At 50.5% G+C, this 17541-nt stretch overlaps 5 protein-coding genes, 2 long non-coding RNA genes and 1 other non-coding gene across 9 annotated transcripts; 5 read left to right on the top strand and 3 right to left on the bottom strand.

Annotated features, from left to right (window-relative positions):
• Positions 1–1246: 1246 nt before the first annotated feature.
• Positions 1247–4059, bottom strand: LOC9656667 (protein GDAP2 homolog). The gene is made up of 14 exons (XM_024678863.1): positions 3667–4059; positions 3529–3606; positions 3405–3460; positions 3232–3351; positions 3107–3177; positions 2961–3054; positions 2695–2895; positions 2394–2642; positions 2222–2330; positions 2095–2162; positions 1967–2036; positions 1826–1900; positions 1660–1751; positions 1247–1567 (listed from the first exon to the last, which is right to left on the bottom strand). The coding sequence occupies exons 1-14, from the start codon at positions 3958–3960 to the stop codon at positions 1459–1461; spliced, it is 1686 nt and encodes a 561-aa protein (XP_024534631.1). The 5' UTR covers positions 3961–4059; the 3' UTR covers positions 1247–1458.
• A 157-nt stretch (positions 4060–4216) lies between these two features.
• Positions 4217–5353, bottom strand: LOC112347647. Of its 2 annotated transcripts, none has more exons than XR_002992835.1 (4): positions 5311–5353; positions 5185–5253; positions 5035–5126; positions 4217–4648 (listed from the first exon to the last, which is right to left on the bottom strand). It is a non-coding gene; the product is annotated as an uncharacterized LOC112347647 (long non-coding RNA). The 2 variants fall into 2 exon arrangements; XR_002992836.1 differs by having other exon boundaries at positions 5185–5250; positions 5311–5352.
• LOC9656666 (G-type lectin S-receptor-like serine/threonine-protein kinase SD2-5) lies at positions 4560–6531 on the top strand. Its single transcript, XM_002974028.2, has 4 exons — positions 4560–4938; positions 5056–5210; positions 5315–5885; positions 5989–6531. The coding sequence occupies exons 1-4, from the start codon at positions 4587–4589 to the stop codon at positions 6354–6356; spliced, it is 1446 nt and encodes a 481-aa protein (XP_002974074.2). The 5' UTR covers positions 4560–4586; the 3' UTR covers positions 6357–6531.
• On the bottom strand, positions 5678–6011 carry LOC112347648. Its single transcript, XR_002992837.1, has 3 exons — positions 5968–6011; positions 5839–5901; positions 5678–5750 (listed from the first exon to the last, which is right to left on the bottom strand). It is a non-coding gene; the product is annotated as an uncharacterized LOC112347648 (long non-coding RNA).
• On the top strand, positions 6398–6470 carry TRNAA-AGC. The gene has a single exon. It is a non-coding gene; the product is annotated as a tRNA-Ala (tRNA).
• Positions 6532–6856: 325 nt separating the features above from the next.
• LOC9656665 (classical arabinogalactan protein 4) lies at positions 6857–8014 on the top strand. The gene is made up of 2 exons (XM_002974027.2): positions 6857–7114; positions 7278–8014. The coding sequence occupies exons 1-2, from the start codon at positions 7036–7038 to the stop codon at positions 7601–7603; spliced, it is 405 nt and encodes a 134-aa protein (XP_002974073.1). The 5' UTR covers positions 6857–7035; the 3' UTR covers positions 7604–8014.
• Positions 8015–8136: 122 nt separating this feature from the next.
• LOC9643073 lies at positions 8137–10558 on the top strand. The gene is made up of 3 exons (XM_002974026.2): positions 8137–10041; positions 10099–10232; positions 10292–10558. The coding sequence occupies exons 1-3, from the start codon at positions 8913–8915 to the stop codon at positions 10484–10486; spliced, it is 1458 nt and encodes a 485-aa protein (XP_002974072.2). The 5' UTR covers positions 8137–8912; the 3' UTR covers positions 10487–10558.
• Positions 10559–15776: 5218 nt separating this feature from the next.
• Positions 15777–17260, top strand: LOC9643071. The gene is made up of 6 exons (XM_002974025.2): positions 15777–15834; positions 15897–16021; positions 16075–16266; positions 16316–16523; positions 16573–16879; positions 16939–17260. Exons 1-6 carry the CDS (start codon positions 15793–15795, stop codon positions 17190–17192), a joined length of 1128 nt encoding a protein of 375 aa, XP_002974071.2. The 5' UTR covers positions 15777–15792; the 3' UTR covers positions 17193–17260.
• The last annotated feature ends 281 nt before the right edge of the window (positions 17261–17541 follow it).

Below are 17541 nucleotides of genomic sequence, written 5' to 3'. Positions count from 1 at the left end.
TGCGCGGCGGCCATGGAGTGGTGCTGCTGGTGCTGCTGGTGCTGCTGGAGATTGGAGGGCGAGAGCCCAGATGGGGGCTCCCTCCCTTCCATGCCGTAGAGTGATCTCAGGAGGTCGCCTTCCCCTCTCCACCGCTGCTTATCGTAGCCTTCCAGCGCGAAATATTTCCCTTTGCCGCCGCCAAGACGAAGAAGAAGCGCGAGCGCGAAATATTTGGATGTAGCGCCGCGCTGCCAATCGAGGAGGAAGAACAAGAAGGAGAAAAAGAAAGCTTCCTCCTTCCTCTTCTTGCTAGAGCGAAGAATCGCCGGAGAGGAGAAAGAAATCCCGTCGCTCGCCCGCTGCTCCTTGATCTATGCCGGGCATTTAGAAGAGGAGAGTATCACATTTCTCGGCGCCGCGCTCCTCACAAGATCGCCCGCTCATGCCAATGCCGGTTGCGCTGCTCCATGCCGCCGCCTTGCATTCTAGGCCCGCGATTGAAAAACCCTAGCCCCGCCCACGGCCAAACGGATTGGGCCTGCGCAAGAAAATCCCCCTCTTCCCTCGTCCGATGGAAGAATGGAACCAAAACAAACACACGCTCCACCGATCGATCGCGTCGCGACCGGTTGAATCGCGCTGCAGCGGATATCTCGGATCGCTGGCCCGGGCGCGCGCGCGCGCGCTCGCTCAAGAACCCTAAAACGAGGCAAGGGCGCTTCCTTTGCTCGCTTCAAAGATTTTCACACTCACTTCCCTCTCCAAAAAAAAGAAAAGAAAAAAAGAAAAACGAAACTAAAACGAGAAATGTAAAAGAAAACCCCTTTCTGTTTGAGAGCTAATGAACTGAAATTTAGAAAAAAAGGCCACCATTAGATCCACCCCCAGCCCTATTCTTATTATGAAACCAAGAGATCGATCGATCAATCCAGTCGCTATTATTAACCGCGGTAACTTTGCAATCGCTAGAAATTTATTAACGGCCAAAGTACATCCTCCACGCGTACTTCCCTGCGCGCTTGCAATGTTTGACCGACTCTTATCAACCGGCCGCCGCGAGATTATTCGCGGGGATATTCCCCATCTAACGGTTGGGAAGAATATGCCCCCGTGCGCTGACCTGGCATGTTATCTCCGCCACGTCACCAGGGAACGCCCAATGGGAGCGCGGGGTTGATCCCCATCATCCATCCGTTCCCTATCCCCATAATGGCCACCCATTTGCCATCCAGTATATTTTTTACCGAGGAGGAAATACGCGTGGTGATACGGCATACGAATATCGCGTGCGTAGAGAGATAACAATAATGTCCAAAGAATGACGTACAGGAACAACAATAAAAAATACTTGCGATTCTCTTTTTTTTCTCTTTTGTATACACGACGACGAGCACGAACACCACCACCACGTTAAGAAAATTAAGAATAGCGGATAGAAGTTCCTTATCTTTTTCTCGGCTTTGGACGAGCGCGCTATCATCTTCCAGTTGCTGCCGCCGCTGCAATTTGCCTGCTTCGATTCGCGATCGTCCTCGGCTTCTGATCAGCGCCCAATCCCTTCTCGCCATTTACTTCCAGATCATGCCTGCGGGGTTTCGATCGGATAAGTTTCCATGCCAGACAAAGGAAGATAAAATTGCAAAGCAGCAGCGAGAGAAAGAGAAAAAATTATCTTACTGGAACACGAAATCTGGGATGGTCAACTGGTCGCGTGGAACAAACTGAAAAAGATCTAGCAACCGCTCCACATAAACAACCTTTTTCCATACCTGAAAGGGGCAAAACAACAAGAACAGGCATTATTTACTCGATGATGATGTGAAAAATCGCTTTTTTTTTTTACCTCTTGATCGACTAACAGCTGCAACGCTAAAATCGCTGTCTTCAATCCTACTGTAGGATGCAGGACATAAATTGCCTGCAAGAAGACGTAGATGGTATCATAATTACCAGCTGAGAAGAATGAAAGCATAGCAGAACATACATTGAGATTGCGCTTATGCCTGCGGCCCAGAATTTGCTGGATTCGCTTTATCCATCCTAAATCCGGCACCCTGGAGGCATCATTTACAATTATTAGTGACGCAAAGAACGCTTGCCGACGCTGCTCACGCTTGTAGAGACGCCGCGGAGTGAATATAAACTATCGTGTATGACCTTTGGATGACAGGCTCAAACTCCTGCGAAAAATTTACAAGAGCTCGTAACAGCGAGAATAAAAAGTTATTTGTGCGCTTACCTTGACAACGTAGAGAATAAACCGCTCTAGATCGAGACACCGAAGTAGAAAATGCGCTCCTACAACGACAATCACTGGCTTGCCATCCGCGTCCACACCAGCACGGTATCTGCATGTCATACCCGTTGTATCAGCGTTGCTGTTCTAGATAGAGCTCTTACTGGTGCCTTACATAATCTTCATTTCTGCTACCTCAGTGAGATTGATCACGTTTGCTCTCGCCAGATAACGGGCATGGATTGCATTCTCTTCCGAAAGCGACAATGGTGCAGTGTTAAGTGATCCCAATCCCATCCATTTCATCCACGCCCAGCCTCCTTGAGCCTGTGCTATTTTCTCCCACTGTTCCTGCCTTCTCTGATCGGGATCCTTCGTCATGGACATAAACGCAGGGTCGACCAGTGCGTCCAACGATTCGTTCCTGTGCACAGAAGAGCACATTAAACTTCAAACGAGTAAAGAAATGATAGAACCTTTTAACTGCTACTGCTCGATAGTTATTGATGCCATTTTCTAGCGAGCTTGGAGCCCATTCGGATGAAGGCAGCGCAGAGATCCTAATCTTGCGCTCGGTTATAATCGTTTCTCCGTTCTCGTCTCCAACGTCAGCAGGAAGCTTCACGCTTGCAACATCTTCTTCGTACTTATCTCTTGGAAAGTAGAGTGGAAGTAACCTGTAACAGCCTATGGAAATATAAATACCAGCAAACGGTTTAAATCATCAGAAGAAATACTTCACCTTCTGTAAATCTCTGCATCCGTGGACGTTGTCATACAGAACACGATAGCGGTGATTTTGGTCCCGTGTTTCTCCATAAATCTACGCACCGTGCCTGTTCAGGCCCCAGAAGTTAAGATCATATTTGACCACGAAGGCGAGCTTACGAATTGCAACATGCGCAGCAGGTTCACGGGGGTAGCCTTTGGTTTCAGAATAAATACAGCCCATCGCAATGCTAAGAACAAAAAAGAAAAAACTCAAACAGTGAGGTTTGAGATAACAAACTTACCTTTCAAGGTCGTGCTCGATTAGGAGCTCAAGACAAGACCTATAGCAATGACTCAGGGCATTTTCAGCAGCTGTGTGATACTTCACAGCGTATCGAGGACCCACAGTGTGAATGACACGCCTAGAGAAAAAGCGTACTATGATCATGCACAAAATGATGTGATTTCCAAGTACCTAGCGGGTAAATCATACGCGCTGGTGATCTTCGCCATTCCAGTTCTGCAGCCACCCTGATAAAACTCGCTCCAAATGTTTCACTAATCCGGAAACAAAATGCAAAGATAGATGGAAATCTTACCAGACTCGAGCACTCCTCCGCAAGCCCCGGTCCAGCAGCAGCATGTAGTCCAGGACTGCTATGAGCTTCATCTAAATTCTAGAACATCACAATTCAAGCTCGTGAGCACGGAGATGAAACCACAAAACTCAAACTTGCCTCGTTAGTAGAATTCACCACCGCATCGACTTCCAGGTTCCAGGGAACACCTTTCCAGATATACAGCTTCCCGTTGATGCTGTGATCAATCCCAAACTTGGAGACCTTCTGGCCACTGCTCCCGGACAGCGGGTCAAAATTCCTCTGCGCGGCATCGTCCAATCCGTCCCCCCCACTGCTGCGCTGCTCGACATCGCTCCAGCACGGCACCTGGTCCAGCTTCACCACCGCCCCAGCTCCATTCCCACTGCCCGGGCCGCCGCGCGAGCCACCGCTGCTGACCCGGCTATACATCACTGGCAAGCGCGCGCAACCTCACGATCCGCGATCCATCCTGTCGATCGGCGAGCTGCTCGGCCCAAGAACCCTAGAAATATTTCCACAGATGGCGCTTCCGTGCCCTTCGACGTGGCTGCCCGCCAGGCGTACGATAGATATTTCTCTCTGACAGGGGAATATGCTCAAGCAACCGGATAGGATGAAACTTAATATCCACTTTAATCAGGTTTAAGGGCCCAGTCATGCTACCCCACGTGAAGAAGAAGGCAAAGTGACAAATCTATGTTTTTAAGTTGCTGGCATTGGTTGGCGGATTTAAGCAAAAATACAAGCTCTCGCGTTGCTTGCTCGCGCAGGACTCTGGGATTTTTTCTTCGTTTTTTCTGGCTTCGCTCGCTGAGATTTTATCTGCGCAAGCGATTCGGTTGCTGCAACGAAAGGAACACAATGATTCTCTTCTCAAGCTTTTAGCGAGCCAATCGTTCTAGCTTTTAAATCAGTAAACTTTCACGAACAAACCTGGAAGGGGTGGCTCGCTCTATAGTGGAGACAAAAGTGCGTTGTGTTTCTTTGATGCAACAGCGTTCTTTCCACTCCTCATCCTCCTCATCCTCCTCTTCGGCTTTGCCTCCCTTTCAACGATGTGGTTCACTAGGAAGAGCAAGTCCGATTTTCTCCCACAGCTCCTCCCGAAGAAGTTCTCCTACAGCCAGATACGAAGCATGACGAAGAACTTTAGTACCAAGCTCGGGAATGGGGGATTCGGCCAGGTGTACGAAGGATTTCTCAAGGACGGGAGCAGAGTGGCTGTCAAGGTTCTCAAGGAATGGTCCACTCAGGGAGAGAAGGAATTCAAAGCGGAGGTGATTTCCATGGCGGGGATCCATCACAAGAATGTCATTCCCTTCAAAGGCTACTGCACTTCTCGCAGGATCCTCATCTACGAATTCATGGTGAATGGCTCGCTCGACAAATGGTTGTTTGCGGAGCCAGGTGAGTGGAACTCCTTGCTGTTCTGGGATATTTGCCTCTCTATTTCTTTGCCGACTAGGGAGCTAAAGGTGATCGATCGTAATGCGAATGAATTACCTCTGTCCTGTGAAACTCCAGGAAAGGAGCGACTGCTGGACTGGCCAAAGCGGTACGAGATTGCGCTGGGAATGGCCCGAGGCTTAACTTATCTGCACGAAGAATGCACACAGCAGATAATTCATTTGGACATCAAGCCCGAGAACATACTCTTAGACGAGAACTTTTCTCCAAAGGTAACGTCGCTTGCTCTTCCATCTCCCTGGAACAGCAAAGCTTCTGGAATTAAATGGTTCCAGCTTTCTCAGAAAGAAAAAGGAAGCTAAAGTGTCTTACACAGGTCACCGATTTCGGACTGTCAAAGCTGGTGGATCGAGACAAGGCCAGGGTCGTGACCAACATGCGTGGAACTCCGGGCTACCTCGCTCCCGAATGGCTTAACTTCAACGCTCCAGTCTCCACCAAAGTCGATGTATACAGCTTTGGCATCGTTCTCCTGGAGCTAATCTGCGGAAGAGAGTCATTCCAAATCTCTAGCAGCAAGAGCTCTGAAGAATGGTACTTACCGCCATGGGCGAGCAAACTTGTAGCCGAGGGACGGGGACTGGAGCTCGTCGACACACACCTCAACGAGGAGGTGGAGTACTTTTACCAGGATCAAGCCAACCGGGCAATCCAGACGGCTCTGTGTTGCATCCAGCAGGATCCATCCAACAGACCATCGATGAGCCGAGTCCTCCAGATGCTGGAAGGCGTGATCGATGTTCCAAGGATCCCTACAAAGCAAAAAACCCATCAGACCGCGGATGAGAGAGTCCGAGAAGAGCTCAAAGCCTTTACAGCGTGTATCAAGAAGGAAACGACCTTGCGAGCAGCGTTTGATGCCAGCGATCGCAGCACAGGGACCTCCAGTAAGTCATCTAAACTCTGCGACTCTCAATCCAGACCTTGATGCCCAAGGAGACGATCGATCATCCAAGAACACGGTCTTACCTCGATATTTCGATCTTGCAGGCACGGATTTCAACCTCTCCGACCCGGATATCGCGAGCAGGACGCCGCTGCGATCCGTCCCGCCATGGCCGCTACGCGGCGACATTGTGAACATCCAGGTGAGCGATGTGGCCGGCGATTTCGTCCACGCCGTGGTGCGCGACGTGAAACCCCAACAGCACCAGGTGAAGCTGGGGATCCTGTACAAGATCGACACCGCCAATCGCTGGGGCGTGATCGAGGAGGAGGCGCGGTGGAGGAACTGGAGCGTGCTGGTGTCGACGCTGCGGCACTGGACGGCCGTGAAGTGGGTCACTGTGCCGGGGCCAGTGGGAGGGTACCAGAGATTGCCGGTGGAGTGGATCGCCGCCAAGCCACAGCTTCCCTAGGAACGGAAGAACCCTATTCTCAACGGTCCGAATTTTTCTAAGGGGATGTAGCTCAGATGGTAGAGCGCTCGCTTAGCATGCGAGAGGTACTGGGATCGATACCCGGCATCTCCAAGCAAGAACACGTTACGTCAGAATTTAATTGAAATCGCGCCAAGCATATACGTTGGAAGAACATGGGAGAAATGCTGGCAAACAACTAGGCGCAATCGTGTGATAACTCCTAAATTTTTTTTTCCGAACCAATTCAATACATCATTCCCAACTGTGTGTCCCTTGTTGGCATCGAAGAGGACATGCCCGGAAAAACCCTAACCAACTACGTGGCAGGACACCATTGGTGTTCAAGCGGCAGCATGTGCGCGCCAGCCGTGTCGTCCGGGCCCTCACACGTCGTCGTCGCTGCCTTGCTGGCACCCGGCCGCCACGTCGGACCCACAACTTGGCGTAACACGTCTCGTATGTGAAACCACGTTATGTTAAGTTTTAATAGGTCGGTCCTTTGCCTTTTAAAGGAGAGGCACCGGTTAAATTTCCCCTGTTAAGAGAAGGGAAGACGAAGGAACGCTCGTTGCTTATAGAGTTCTTGCGAGGAGTTCTCTCTCTCTCTCTTATTCCAGGGAAGATCGATCTATAGTTTGCGAGAGGAGAGCTCGGGATCTTGGGAGGAAAGGAGAAAATGGCACAGATTTTCTTCCTCGCAGTAGCAGCATTGCTCGTCTCATTCCAAGCTTGCAGTGGCGAGAACGAGTATGTCGGTAAGCTCTCGAAGAACTCCTCCATGTTTTCTTTGTGAGAACTTCTCCTTCCTCTCGAGAAGGAGATCCAGGATTCTCGAGGAGGAGGAAAAATCTCAGGAATGCTGCTTGGATCTGGGCAGTAGCAAGGATTTCACGCTTAAATTTCATTCTTTCCTTGCAGTTCGTCCCGGAATGAAGCTGGAAGTGTCATTCGCGGACGTCCCAGCAGCGCCGCCCACCGGATTCCTTGCGCCGCCACCAGTCCCGGTTGTGGCGCCGCCCACGCCCACGCCAGCGCCCACGACGCCCCCGGTTGCGACGCCGGCCCCGGTTGAGGCGCCGGTCCCCTCTGCCGCCTCGCCGCCAGCGCCACCCACCGCTCCCACCCCCGGCGGCTCCGCCAATGCTCCAGCCAGTCCCCCCGGCACCACTCCATCCTCGGCTCTCGCCATCGTCTCTCCCATCTCCATCGTTTTGGGCTCCATCGCGCTGCTGGGTCTGTTCTAGACCTCGATCTTTTTCCAATCCATGCTCCATTTTTTCCTTCTCTCTCTCTCGATTTTCCCAGTCCTCTCTCGATTTGCTCCTACATTGGTGTGCGTAGATTTGTCTCCTCGCTCGCTCTCGCTGCTCTGATTTGGATTGGAGACTCCTCCCAGATCTCCCGGTTTCGTGACGATGGACAGATCGTTCTCTTTCGGCTATTTTACCGTCTTCTTCGTCGATCGATCGATCAGTCGGCAGCTCTGTACAAGTAAAAATGCGTTCTTTCCTCTCCCTTTGCTTCCCTCCTCCTTCCTTTCGCAGGATCCATCTCCATCCCACTCAGAGCAGCAGAGTTTCTAGGAAATTTTTTGTTTTCGTTGTGGTTCTCTCTTTAAAAATTCGATTTTTTATCCTCTCTCCAGAGGAGCACCACTCCACAGCTTTGTGTGATCGATCGAATCGCCTAGAGGAGCGACGAGCACCACTTCCAATTCCAGGAGCAAACGTCACGGATTAATCGATCGATCGCAATCTCGAGCGAAGAAAATTTGGCGTTGCTAGCTAAAAACAGGGGAAAGGTGTGGAAGGAATCACGGGTCCACAAAAGAAGGCCTAGAGGCTCCACAATTCAAGGCGTTCGTGGTAAGGCATCGCAGCGCCAGCACCAGCGCCCAGGCATTGTTTTTCAATGATTCCTTTCGAATCTCGTGCGCATATAACTCGCATCGACCTAGATCCCATTGATCCAGCGCCACGTTTGCCTCTCCAATCTCGCGATCAATCAGAGATGGATGCATGGCCTCGCCCTCCACCGCTCCAATCCAATTTTTCCTCCTCGCCCATAGCCCACTTGAGAAGTGGAAGAGAATATAAAGGCAGGGAAAAAAAAAGAGAGGAGAGGACAGGCAAAGCTCCAAACAACAGGGTCTCTCTCGTCCCTTTGGCTGTCGCGCAGCAGCAATTCTGGCAGTGGCACTGCGGATTTTTCTTGGAAGCTCCAATCCAGCTCCGATCCAGCCCTCATTGAGCTTAACTAGAGAAAATCTCTCTCTCTCTCGCAGCTCACGAATCGCCACTCCACTCGCTTTACACCCCTCACATGGCCACCAGCAGCGCCGCAGCGTAGTACTTACAATCCATCCGCGTGGTTCTAGAAAAGAGAATTCGCATCTTCACATGGTAGTGTCAGATCTCCTAGTCCCCTGTTCTTAGAGTTTTCCTTTTAGGGTTCTTAACTTAGGGCAAACTGTAAAGCTGACGTGGCATATCTAGATATTCTTTTGGATATTTCTTGTTTGAGTGAGAGGTGAGAGGTGAGAGGAGGAGAACGATGGCTTGCAGTGTTCCCGGCCTTGGCGGGACTAGGGCACCGTTTAGGGTGTGCGAGCAGCGCCTGGGATCGGGCCTGGGGCTTCTCTCGTCGCCATGGCGCTCCAGATCGTCTGCGCCATCGCTAGCCCGCCGGATTGGATTCCACCAGGTACGCGCCTCGCTCGCGCCAGGATCGGCCGCCGAGCGCCTCCAATCCCTCTCCGGCGTCGTCAGCGATGAGAATGTGCCCGAGGGCCACTCGGGGCTGCACGGATTCCTCTACGGCGAGGCCGGGGCGGAGGTCCACGGCGACGGCGCCGCCAAGGAATTCCAGGGCCGGGAAGGGGAGGACGATGGAACCAGCGTCCTGGAGCTCGAGAGCTATGTCTCGGCGAGAGAGAGCATCAAATTCCCGGGGGTCTACGCCGTCTATGGCAAGAACAAGGCGGTGGAGTACGTTGGCTTCTCCAGGAACGTCGTCCTGTCGCTCAAGACGCACAGAACCCGCGCCGGCGAGGAGCGCTGCGCGTTTGTGAGGGTGAAGCTCTTTGGCGATCCATCGCTCGTCACCAAATCGAGGCTGGAGGAAGAGAAGCAGCGCTGGATCCGAGAGCTCGAGGCCGTGCCACCGGGGAACTCCCCGGAAGAACAGAGCCTCTGGTCTTCTTCCGCAAAGGTGGTGGAGACGAGCAGCGCCAAGGCCAAGTCCATGTCCGAGAGCGAGCGGAGGGAGTATGAGGAGAAGAAGCTCAAGCTGCGCAAGGCCATGGGCGAGAACTTGCACGACGACGTCGATGGCGAGGACGAGGATGCCAAGCTGCGGCGCCTCAAGATCTTGCAGGCCGTGGAGGGCGATAACTGGAGCAGTGTGATCGATGGCCAGACCATGGAAACTGTTGGCTCCTCCGCTGATTCTTCGTCTTCGAATTCTTCTTCTTCGACTTCTTCGCGCGAGGTGGTGAGCCCGTTTGAGTCGAGCAACACGAGCAGCACAGCGGGCAGTGGCTTGTACTCCGCCGAGACGTATGATTTCACCGCGGAGAACGTTGACAAGGTGCTGGACGAGGTGCGGCCATACCTGGTAGCTGATGGTGGAAATGTGGCCGTCGTCTCGGTCGCGGATGGAACCGTCTCGCTGGAACTCCAAGGTTTGCTCTTGAGAAGCTGTTTTCTCCTGGCTGATCGTGCTTGGTTTCGTCTTCCAGGGGCTTGCGGGACTTGTCCCAGCTCCACGTCCACCATGAAAATGGGAATCGAGCGAGTCCTCCGGGAGAAATTCGGCGACGCTGTGAAAGAAGTGGTCGACATCAACAGGCCAAGTGTAACTTTGACATTTGAAGTAAGCCACCTCCTTTTTCTTCGCGCGATGGATCTCATTTCTCTGTTCCTTGCTCGTAGGCCTTGAATGGACAGATTGACATGCTGAGAAGCGCCATCGAAGGCTACGGTGGTGTGGTACAGCTCGCCACTGTTGATCCTGCCAAGGGAGAGTGTCAAATAAAATACAAAGGCCCGGTGCCGCTGGGCCTGGGGATCAAGGCTGCCATCAGAGACAAGTTCCCGGAGCTCAACGTCGTCTTGATCGATCCTTAGAGGATCAGAAAACTTGTTTGTGGCTTCATCACCATCTGGAATAACATGGTGTCAAAATTCGTCGACGGCGAATCGGTGCGTGGACAGCCTGCGCCGCCTCGCGAACCGTGTCATCGTCTACTGCCACGACTTTGCCCGAGCTGCGATCGGAGCTCGCACCGCGCAGCTATACTCATCATCCAAGACGAGCGAGAGCAAGCCTGGCGTTTGACAGGAAATGCTGGGATGTTTCGAAAAGATTCTCTGCGGGGAGAGTGTCGAGGACTGCGACTTCTATTATAGTGGTCTTGTACGCAGCAATAGCGAGGTAAACTTGTTTGTCCTAGCGAATGTGTAGAACAGTCTCGCTAGAACTTCAAAGAAACTTGCAAATGAAAGCTTGAAAAGTTCTTCCGGTGTTTCATGGAAATGGGATTTGAGGGCGAATGTCAATAGTTCACTTACATGGATTGGTTCGCTCTCTTTTGTGGCGGGATTTTTGGCACACCTAAAGCTCAATGCGCTCAAAGAAACAAAGCCTTTTCCGACTAGCAAAATGCGTGTTCTCATCTTACCGAGCAAAAGAAAGAAAGAAAGAAAAGAGATCCCGGAAGATGCAACTCCCTTGTAGTAATCTCAAACATCCCTGGAGTAGATCAATGCGGCGAGCCGCCTGTACATCCGCGGCGTTTCCCTACACTTGAGATCATGTAAATCGTCTTCCATGCTCTCCTCAAACTCAATCTTGTCAACCTCGCAATCACCGGTGATCCGACCGTGGGACGGGTAGCCTCCCTCGGTTTTCGTGATGGGGTAACGCACCTTCGCGTAACACTTGAAGAAGGCCGGGCAAGTCTCGGGCAAGTCGTTAGGCGCCGGATGCTGCAGAGACCAGCCCATGGTTTTGGACCTGCAAGCAATCAACGTGATTAAATTTCGAAACCATTGGAAGCTTTTTCGAGTTCCAAAATACCAGTGCATGCCTATCAGCGTCGTCTCCCTCATTCTGATCTGGAACGTCGATGGGAGGTTCTCTTCTAAAGCGAAGTCAGCCGGTTCCGTCGGCGGCACTGCCATTTGCCTGAGCTCTTCAACTGAAACATTCTTTAGCTACATCATCCAAAGACCAGTCCAGAACTTACAAGTTGTGGTGCATCCAACATAGAGTGGTAGCTTGGACGCACTTATCCAGAGCCGGACTACTTGAACCCTTATATCCAAGTTCTCCTCAAAGGTGAGGAATGTGCATGGTTCCATGAGCCACGCGGGGAAGTTATTCTTTGACAGAGCCAGCGTCACTTGGTTAGCTTCTTCGTCGGTGAGCCCAAGATCGAAGTCGAGCGTACAGTTCACTCGTTCCTCGTCATAGCCCTCCAGCAGAAAATCGAGATCCTTGGGCAGCTGTAAGCAACGATCTTTGTCTTTGAAGTCCGCGAATGGATTGGCATGGAGCTGCTTCTGGGGAACAAGATAACAAAAGTAGAGACATGGAAAGAGCTAGTGTGTAGTAACCTTTCCAGCGGTAGGGGCGAGCTGCTTGACCAGATCGTAGAGCCGTCCATGGCCTTCCTTGCCCAGGAAGCAGCACGTCCGAAAGCCATGAATGGCTTTCTTTCGCACCATTGTGGTCACCGCAGCAGCCGTGAGCGTCTCGAGCACAACGTCGGAAACTAAGGAGGAGCAAGTCAGGCGGATGAACTGTCTCAACTCCGCCACAGACGATGCTTCCGAAAGAGGTGTGCCTGGAAATGGCCTCAGCCTCAATCAGTCCCAAAGTACACAACAGTCTCTTACCTTGTGAGCTGCTGCTGCTACCCGCCATCGCTTCCTAGGTTTAGGGTGGCGTCTATTACCAAAGTCTATAACATTAACAAGGTTGCTTTAAAATGTGGACTTCCAATGAGCAACGGCAATGAACTTCTAATTTCAAGCTACTGACGGCTAGTTTCCTGGAAGAGCATGGACACAGACCCAAAGCACCGGTTCTTCAGTGGGAGCAGCTTTAAACTTCTATGTTGTTGGAACAATAAAATGCGCCGAGGACTCGTTCAACCAGCAAACTTATCAAGAACATGAAAACATTAGGAACGATGCGCACGGAAGACTATAGGTGCAACAATATGCCACGTAGGCATAATAACTCCGAAAGTCCTGGCCCACGGGGAGCTTTTTTTAGCAAAAATGTAAGTTAAAATTCGACTCGTGCAAAATTCGAGTTAATTTACTTAGCAAACGAATAAATGGAAAAAAATCTCAAAGCTTGACGAGAGTGAAGCCTCTTGAATGGCTTCACCTCCTTTGGACAATGTAAGTGGATCTTGCCTGCCTGCTCGCTTCCAAATCCCTTTCTCCATCGTGGCCAGGGAGCACTGAAAATACAAACACCAAGTATAAAGAGCTTGGATAACTCAAGACAAAACTTAACAGTGATACTTACAGTGAGAGCCAGTGTAAGAGAAACTTCCAGTGAGAAAAGTCATGTTAAGTCATGCGATTACATAAAGCTTGAATAGACAAGTTAAAAGTGAACATACAAAAAGTAAAAAATACAAAAGTATTTATTGGAAGTGCTGCGACCAAGAGCCTCAAACAATAGAGCAGCTTCTTGATAAACTCCTCTTAATTTTTAGAAGTCTAATAATACTTGTCCTCCCAAGGTAAATGTCATACCATCCCTGTCAAAGCACCTGGAAAAAATACACAATTTAGTTTGGATGATCAGAGAATCATAGCATACCTCAATATAATTCTTGTAGTTGCCTTTTCTCTCTGGGTTCGTTATAGGATGTAAGTGCATAGCTCGTTATCAATCACATGTTCTTGTATCTTCCAACCTGTTTGAACCACCAGAAGGTTGCTAGTGAAAGCACATATAGCGCAGAAGCTTACAAGAAGTTCGTGTTCTAACAACCAATGGCCATCTCTCGGTCAATTACCTAGGGGACCTGCAACTCACATCCACTATGACACTTCCAAAAGCTGGTTGAAGATACTCCAAAGCCATGTTAAGCTGAAACACATCATCAGTCTCAAATATGAGAAAGTTCTTTCGCAAACTTCTTCGTGACCAGGAAAAAGAAACGAAAGGCTCACCTTGCGAAGAACATTTCCCACTATCTGGTCGATCCAGAGGACTTCCTTGAGATTGACACGGCCGGCGGGATTGCTCTCGTGTTCATTCTCATCGGCTACATCAGAGAAGGGACGAAAGACGAAAAACAACAAACAACAGACCATAGCCAATCTCACAAGACACGGAGTGATAGCCATAACTCGGCCTGTCCTCGGTCACCTTGAACGCCATCCCGGCCAGAACCTTACAAACGAGCATGGCATGGTGCCTGGAACCCGAGGAGGCCTTGACATAGTAGTTTGCCTTGCTGCTGGTTGCTGTCACATAGATCCCCGGCCCAAACCGGAGGAATCCATCCACCTTTGCTTTCTTCTTCTTGAATCCGGCGAGGATGATGTTGCTGAGGCTGCACGAGAGATTGCTGCACAGTGACTGTTGCTGCGGAGAAGCCGGTTGACTGGTTGACTGTTGCTGCGGAGAAGCCCGCACAAGACCGTCGTGTCGTGGAAGCGCAGGACCTCGTTTCCATTCTTTCCGTACCTGCTGCCTTTCTGGGCCATCAGCTTTTCTCTGTAGTCCGCGAACCGCTTCACCCTGTGACCGGATTGTACACGCGGAGGATGTCAATGACGGACGCTTCGCTGCCTGGATGGTTTCATTTCGCATGGAAGTATGCGATGACTCTTCCTCGTTCCGGGTCGTCCTTGCGCATGCTCTCCACTAAAAAAACACGGGTAAATAACGAGAGAGCGTCTGGAAACTGGCCAGAGGAGTGGTAACCTGCGTGCTTTACCAGGAAGTGCTGGTCCAGGTACTGCGGGGAGTCGAACTTCGCGCCGCACACGAAGCATGAGAAGTGCTTTCCCCCGTCCCGTGGGCCGGACACCTTCATATTGCGTTACTGACGAGCGTTGGTGTTGATGGAGCTGCTGGTGATCCCGGAACTTCGCTCCACAGGACTTTGTCAACTTTGAAGAATTCAACTTATAGGTGTGATTGTTGGAAGAGAGTTCGGGAAGGGCGCAGCGCACATGGGCAAAGATTTCCGGTGGCGGGAGGGCGGCACAGCATGGTGCCGCATCTCTCGGCCTAGTATATCCTCGACAGCCATATCTATCAACCACCGCTGCTTTACAGCGTTGTTTGCAGCAGAGTGGTAAGTCGCAAGGCCTTTTCTTCTGCTGCTTCTGATGATCGGCCCGTTTGATATCTAGGCCCAAGCTGTGCATCACATCTCCACTGCCTTCTCCCAAGTCACGGCAAAGTGGGAGGGATCCTCAACTTTGATGAGCTTGTGCCTCAGTTTATTATCGTCTATGATATCGTGTAGACAATGCTTGCTAAAACTTTAGTTTTCATTCAAGTATTTAAAGGTACTTTTATTAGATAAAGTAACCTTTTCCTTTTCCCTAACTCTATATAAATTAGCTTGTGCATTAGGTTTTGCCATATTAAGGTTTTGACAATGCGTAGAAGGATTAGGGTACGGTCGCTGATGAAGAAGGATTTGCTTCGCGAGTGTTGGGATAAGGGATTTTTTGATGTCCAACACAGTTGGACTAACAAGCGTATAGAGGACAGGCTGAGTGGCGGAGAGCCTCCCAGAGGAGTAGCATCCGAGTGTCAACAGAAAATACATCAAGGGCTGCATCAAGGCTTATCACTTAAGGGTGCTCTAGCAAGATGCACCGTAGGTCCAGTAGTTATGGATGTAGATCCGGTTCCATCGGCTTCCACGGCGTCGGCTTCCATTCCCACGCCTTCGGCTACCCCGGATACCCTGTCGGCTTTCTCGGTCGCGCCTCCTGCTACTCCGGTTACAGTGCCTCGTGTTACCCCGGCTAGCCCGGGTCCTAGCAGGAAAAGGTCTCTCTTGAACTCTCCACCATCCGAAGCAACTGCAGCCTCCTTCATGTTCCAGCATCCGCTAGTATCTTGTTCCGGCAACTTCCCATCAGACGACAAGATGGATCAGACTTATGTGGGCTTGAGGCAGGCAACACTTGATTCTATTCTTGACAAGATCAGTCGGGGACCAGTTGAGACGAAGCGCTGCTTTTCTGAGGCAGCTACTGAGTCTCAAGACAGAATTCACATGGGCTCGCTGTTTCCCGGCTTTCGGTACGTGATTCCCCGTGATCGAGATATGATTGCAGAAGTGGAAGGAGTCACATTCTATGCCGTGCAACGCGACGAGAATGGTGAGATAATTCGTGACGACGACGGAAACGCTGTTCACGAGGTAAAGACGGACATGCGGGAATACCACGAGGTCGAGTACAAGGACGAACCCAAGGTAAGAGTAGCCTTATGAAATGATCTGCCTGCCTGTAACTTACGTGCTTCGTTCTGCTACAGCGGTGGCGTTGCGACTTCAAGAGCAAAGTGAAAAACGTTGAATTAATCCAGTGGATGAAGAAGCATTACCCTTACGTGAACCCCGAGTTCTGGCTGCCGGTTTCCGTCACTGAAGCTAAATGGAGGTAAATTAAATCCGTTTTCCCCTCGTAGCAGGCACTAACGAATGTTGGTCCAGTTTGAAAGACGAGGACACATTTCAGTCGGGCTCATCTGGCTGTAACGAGCTTTTGAGGGAGCTCGAGGAATTTCACCCCGTTGATCGACTGTATACCTTTGTTTGGGCCAACGATGTGTACAACTATGGGATTTTGGACATTTTTGGATTCGTGACAGTCTGCGACGGCAAGATCACTCCAGAAAGCTACGCGTAAGTGAGACGAGAGCACTAAACATATTTCTCATATTCTTCCTTTCAGGGCGTACAAGAAGCATGTTTCCAGTACGAGAGACTGGTTGAAGACCTCCTTCCCCGAGGAATCGTATGCGCTGGTGCCAGGTACTCTGGAGGAACTGCAAGCACAATATGATACGCGCAAGGAACAATATGAAAGGAAAACCGGCACAATGCTCACTCGAAGGAACTCCAAGTTTCTGGTCGGGGTTTACTACGTAAAACCCGATATGGTAAGCTGATCTCAATTCTTACAGCTCGTTCTCATCACCGCATTTTCAGAGGAAGAAACTGGTTACTGGCAATCTCGCAACAGACCTTGAGGACGCTTACAACTTCATTCAGGGCTTCATGAGGATACACGTCGGCAATGAATTCCTTGCGTGGACGCCGGAAATGGTTGAAGACATATACCAGCAAAGACTCATAGAAATCCGTAAAGAGCAGCGGAACGTCTTCAAGGCGAGAGTCTTTGAGCGGAACCTGGTGCTGTACGAATCTGAGCTGAAGGCAACAAAAGGGGAACTGTGCAGCATCAAGGAGTCGGAAGACAAGTATGTCATCCGTCTCAAACTACCGAGATTTGCAGGTTAGTGTGGTGTGTGGCCTCTTGACGATGCATGCTGACTGATATTGTGGTTGCTGCAGGGAGAATCGACATTGTATCTGGCCCTGTGAAAGGTGACCTGCAAAAGACGTGTTTGGACATGGTGAAGATTTACAGCAACGAGGAGCCTGTGGAGGACGAGTGCTGCCTCAGCATTGTGTTTGAATTCTCGTCCGTCGATACTATGCAGTCCTTTTGGGAGTACGACAACCAACAGGTGGTCATTTTTCTTCCAAAGAAGACACCTCCGCAGCTGGAGATTGTCCGTATGCAGAAGAAACAGAGGATCTGCTGAAAGAGTTAACGTTCCGTTTTGCCTGGTAATCTGATTTGTAGAAGATGTTTTGATCAAGAAACTGTATAGCTCAGTAAGAACCCTAGCTGTCTCTCTCCCCGATTTTCTTAGGTTTTGGGCCTGTTGGTTTAAACAAAAGCCTAACGGATAATGACATTATCACGATGTTACTTTTTATTTTCGAAACTTTAACACTCTTTTTTTGTTCTTCATGTACACAATCCAGCGTTCTCATCAGCTTCTCAAACTCGCTACTGTTCTTCATGACTGCAAAGCTGATGAGAACGCTGGATTGTGTAGATGAAGAACAAAAAAAGCCGTTGTGGCCATGGTCGCCACGAGAGCAGGC

The sequence above is a fragment of the Selaginella moellendorffii genome, unplaced genomic scaffold (genome assembly GCF_000143415.4).
Source record: "Selaginella moellendorffii unplaced genomic scaffold, v1.0 SELMOscaffold_23, whole genome shotgun sequence".
NCBI classification, from domain to species: Eukaryota; Viridiplantae; Streptophyta; class Lycopodiopsida; order Selaginellales; family Selaginellaceae; genus Selaginella; species Selaginella moellendorffii.
This window is presented reverse-complemented; position numbering and strand designations above follow the sequence as displayed.

What these genes read in the sequence shown, in the direction of transcription:
- LOC9643073 (XM_002974026.2), top strand. Translation starts at nt 8,913, where the DNA reads ATGGCTTGCAGTGTTCCCGGCCTTGGCGGGACTAGGGCACCGTTTAGG. An exon ending in CGTCTCGCTGGAACTCCAAG is followed by an intron (nt 10,042 to 10,098) that starts GTTTGCTCTTGA and finishes TTCGTCTTCCAG; the next exon opens with GGGCTTGCGGGACTTGTCCC. An exon ending in GTGTAACTTTGACATTTGAA is followed by an intron (nt 10,233 to 10,291) that starts GTAAGCCACCTC and finishes CCTTGCTCGTAG; the next exon opens with GCCTTGAATGGACAGATTGA.
- LOC9656665 (XM_002974027.2), top strand. Translation starts at nt 7,036, where the DNA reads ATGGCACAGATTTTCTTCCTCGCAGTAGCAGCATTGCTCGTCTCATTC. An exon ending in TGGCGAGAACGAGTATGTCG is followed by an intron (nt 7,115 to 7,277) that starts GTAAGCTCTCGA and finishes CTTTCCTTGCAG; the next exon opens with TTCGTCCCGGAATGAAGCTG.
- LOC9643071 (XM_002974025.2), top strand. Translation starts at nt 15,793, where the DNA reads ATGCGGGAATACCACGAGGTCGAGTACAAGGACGAACCCAAG. An exon ending in GTCACTGAAGCTAAATGGAG is followed by an intron (nt 16,022 to 16,074) that starts GTAAATTAAATC and finishes ATGTTGGTCCAG; the next exon opens with TTTGAAAGACGAGGACACAT. An exon ending in ATCACTCCAGAAAGCTACGC is followed by an intron (nt 16,267 to 16,315) that starts GTAAGTGAGACG and finishes TCTTCCTTTCAG; the next exon opens with GGCGTACAAGAAGCATGTTT.
- LOC9656666 (XM_002974028.2), top strand. Translation starts at nt 4,587, where the DNA reads ATGTGGTTCACTAGGAAGAGCAAGTCCGATTTTCTCCCACAGCTCCTC. An exon ending in ATGGTTGTTTGCGGAGCCAG is followed by an intron (nt 4,939 to 5,055) that starts GTGAGTGGAACT and finishes GTGAAACTCCAG; the next exon opens with GAAAGGAGCGACTGCTGGAC. An exon ending in ACGAGAACTTTTCTCCAAAG is followed by an intron (nt 5,211 to 5,314) that starts GTAACGTCGCTT and finishes TGTCTTACACAG; the next exon opens with GTCACCGATTTCGGACTGTC.
- LOC9656667 (XM_024678863.1), bottom strand. Translation starts at nt 3,960, where the DNA reads ATGTATAGCCGGGTCAGCAGCGGTGGCTCGCGCGGCGGCCCGGGCAGT. An exon ending in ATCGAGCACGACCTTGAAAG is followed by an intron (nt 3,178 to 3,231) that starts GTAAGTTTGTTA and finishes TTTTGTTCTTAG; the next exon opens with CATTGCGATGGGCTGTATTT. An exon ending in GGCATAAGCGCAATCTCAAT is followed by an intron (nt 1,901 to 1,966) that starts GTATGTTCTGCT and finishes GTCTTCTTGCAG; the next exon opens with GCAATTTATGTCCTGCATCC.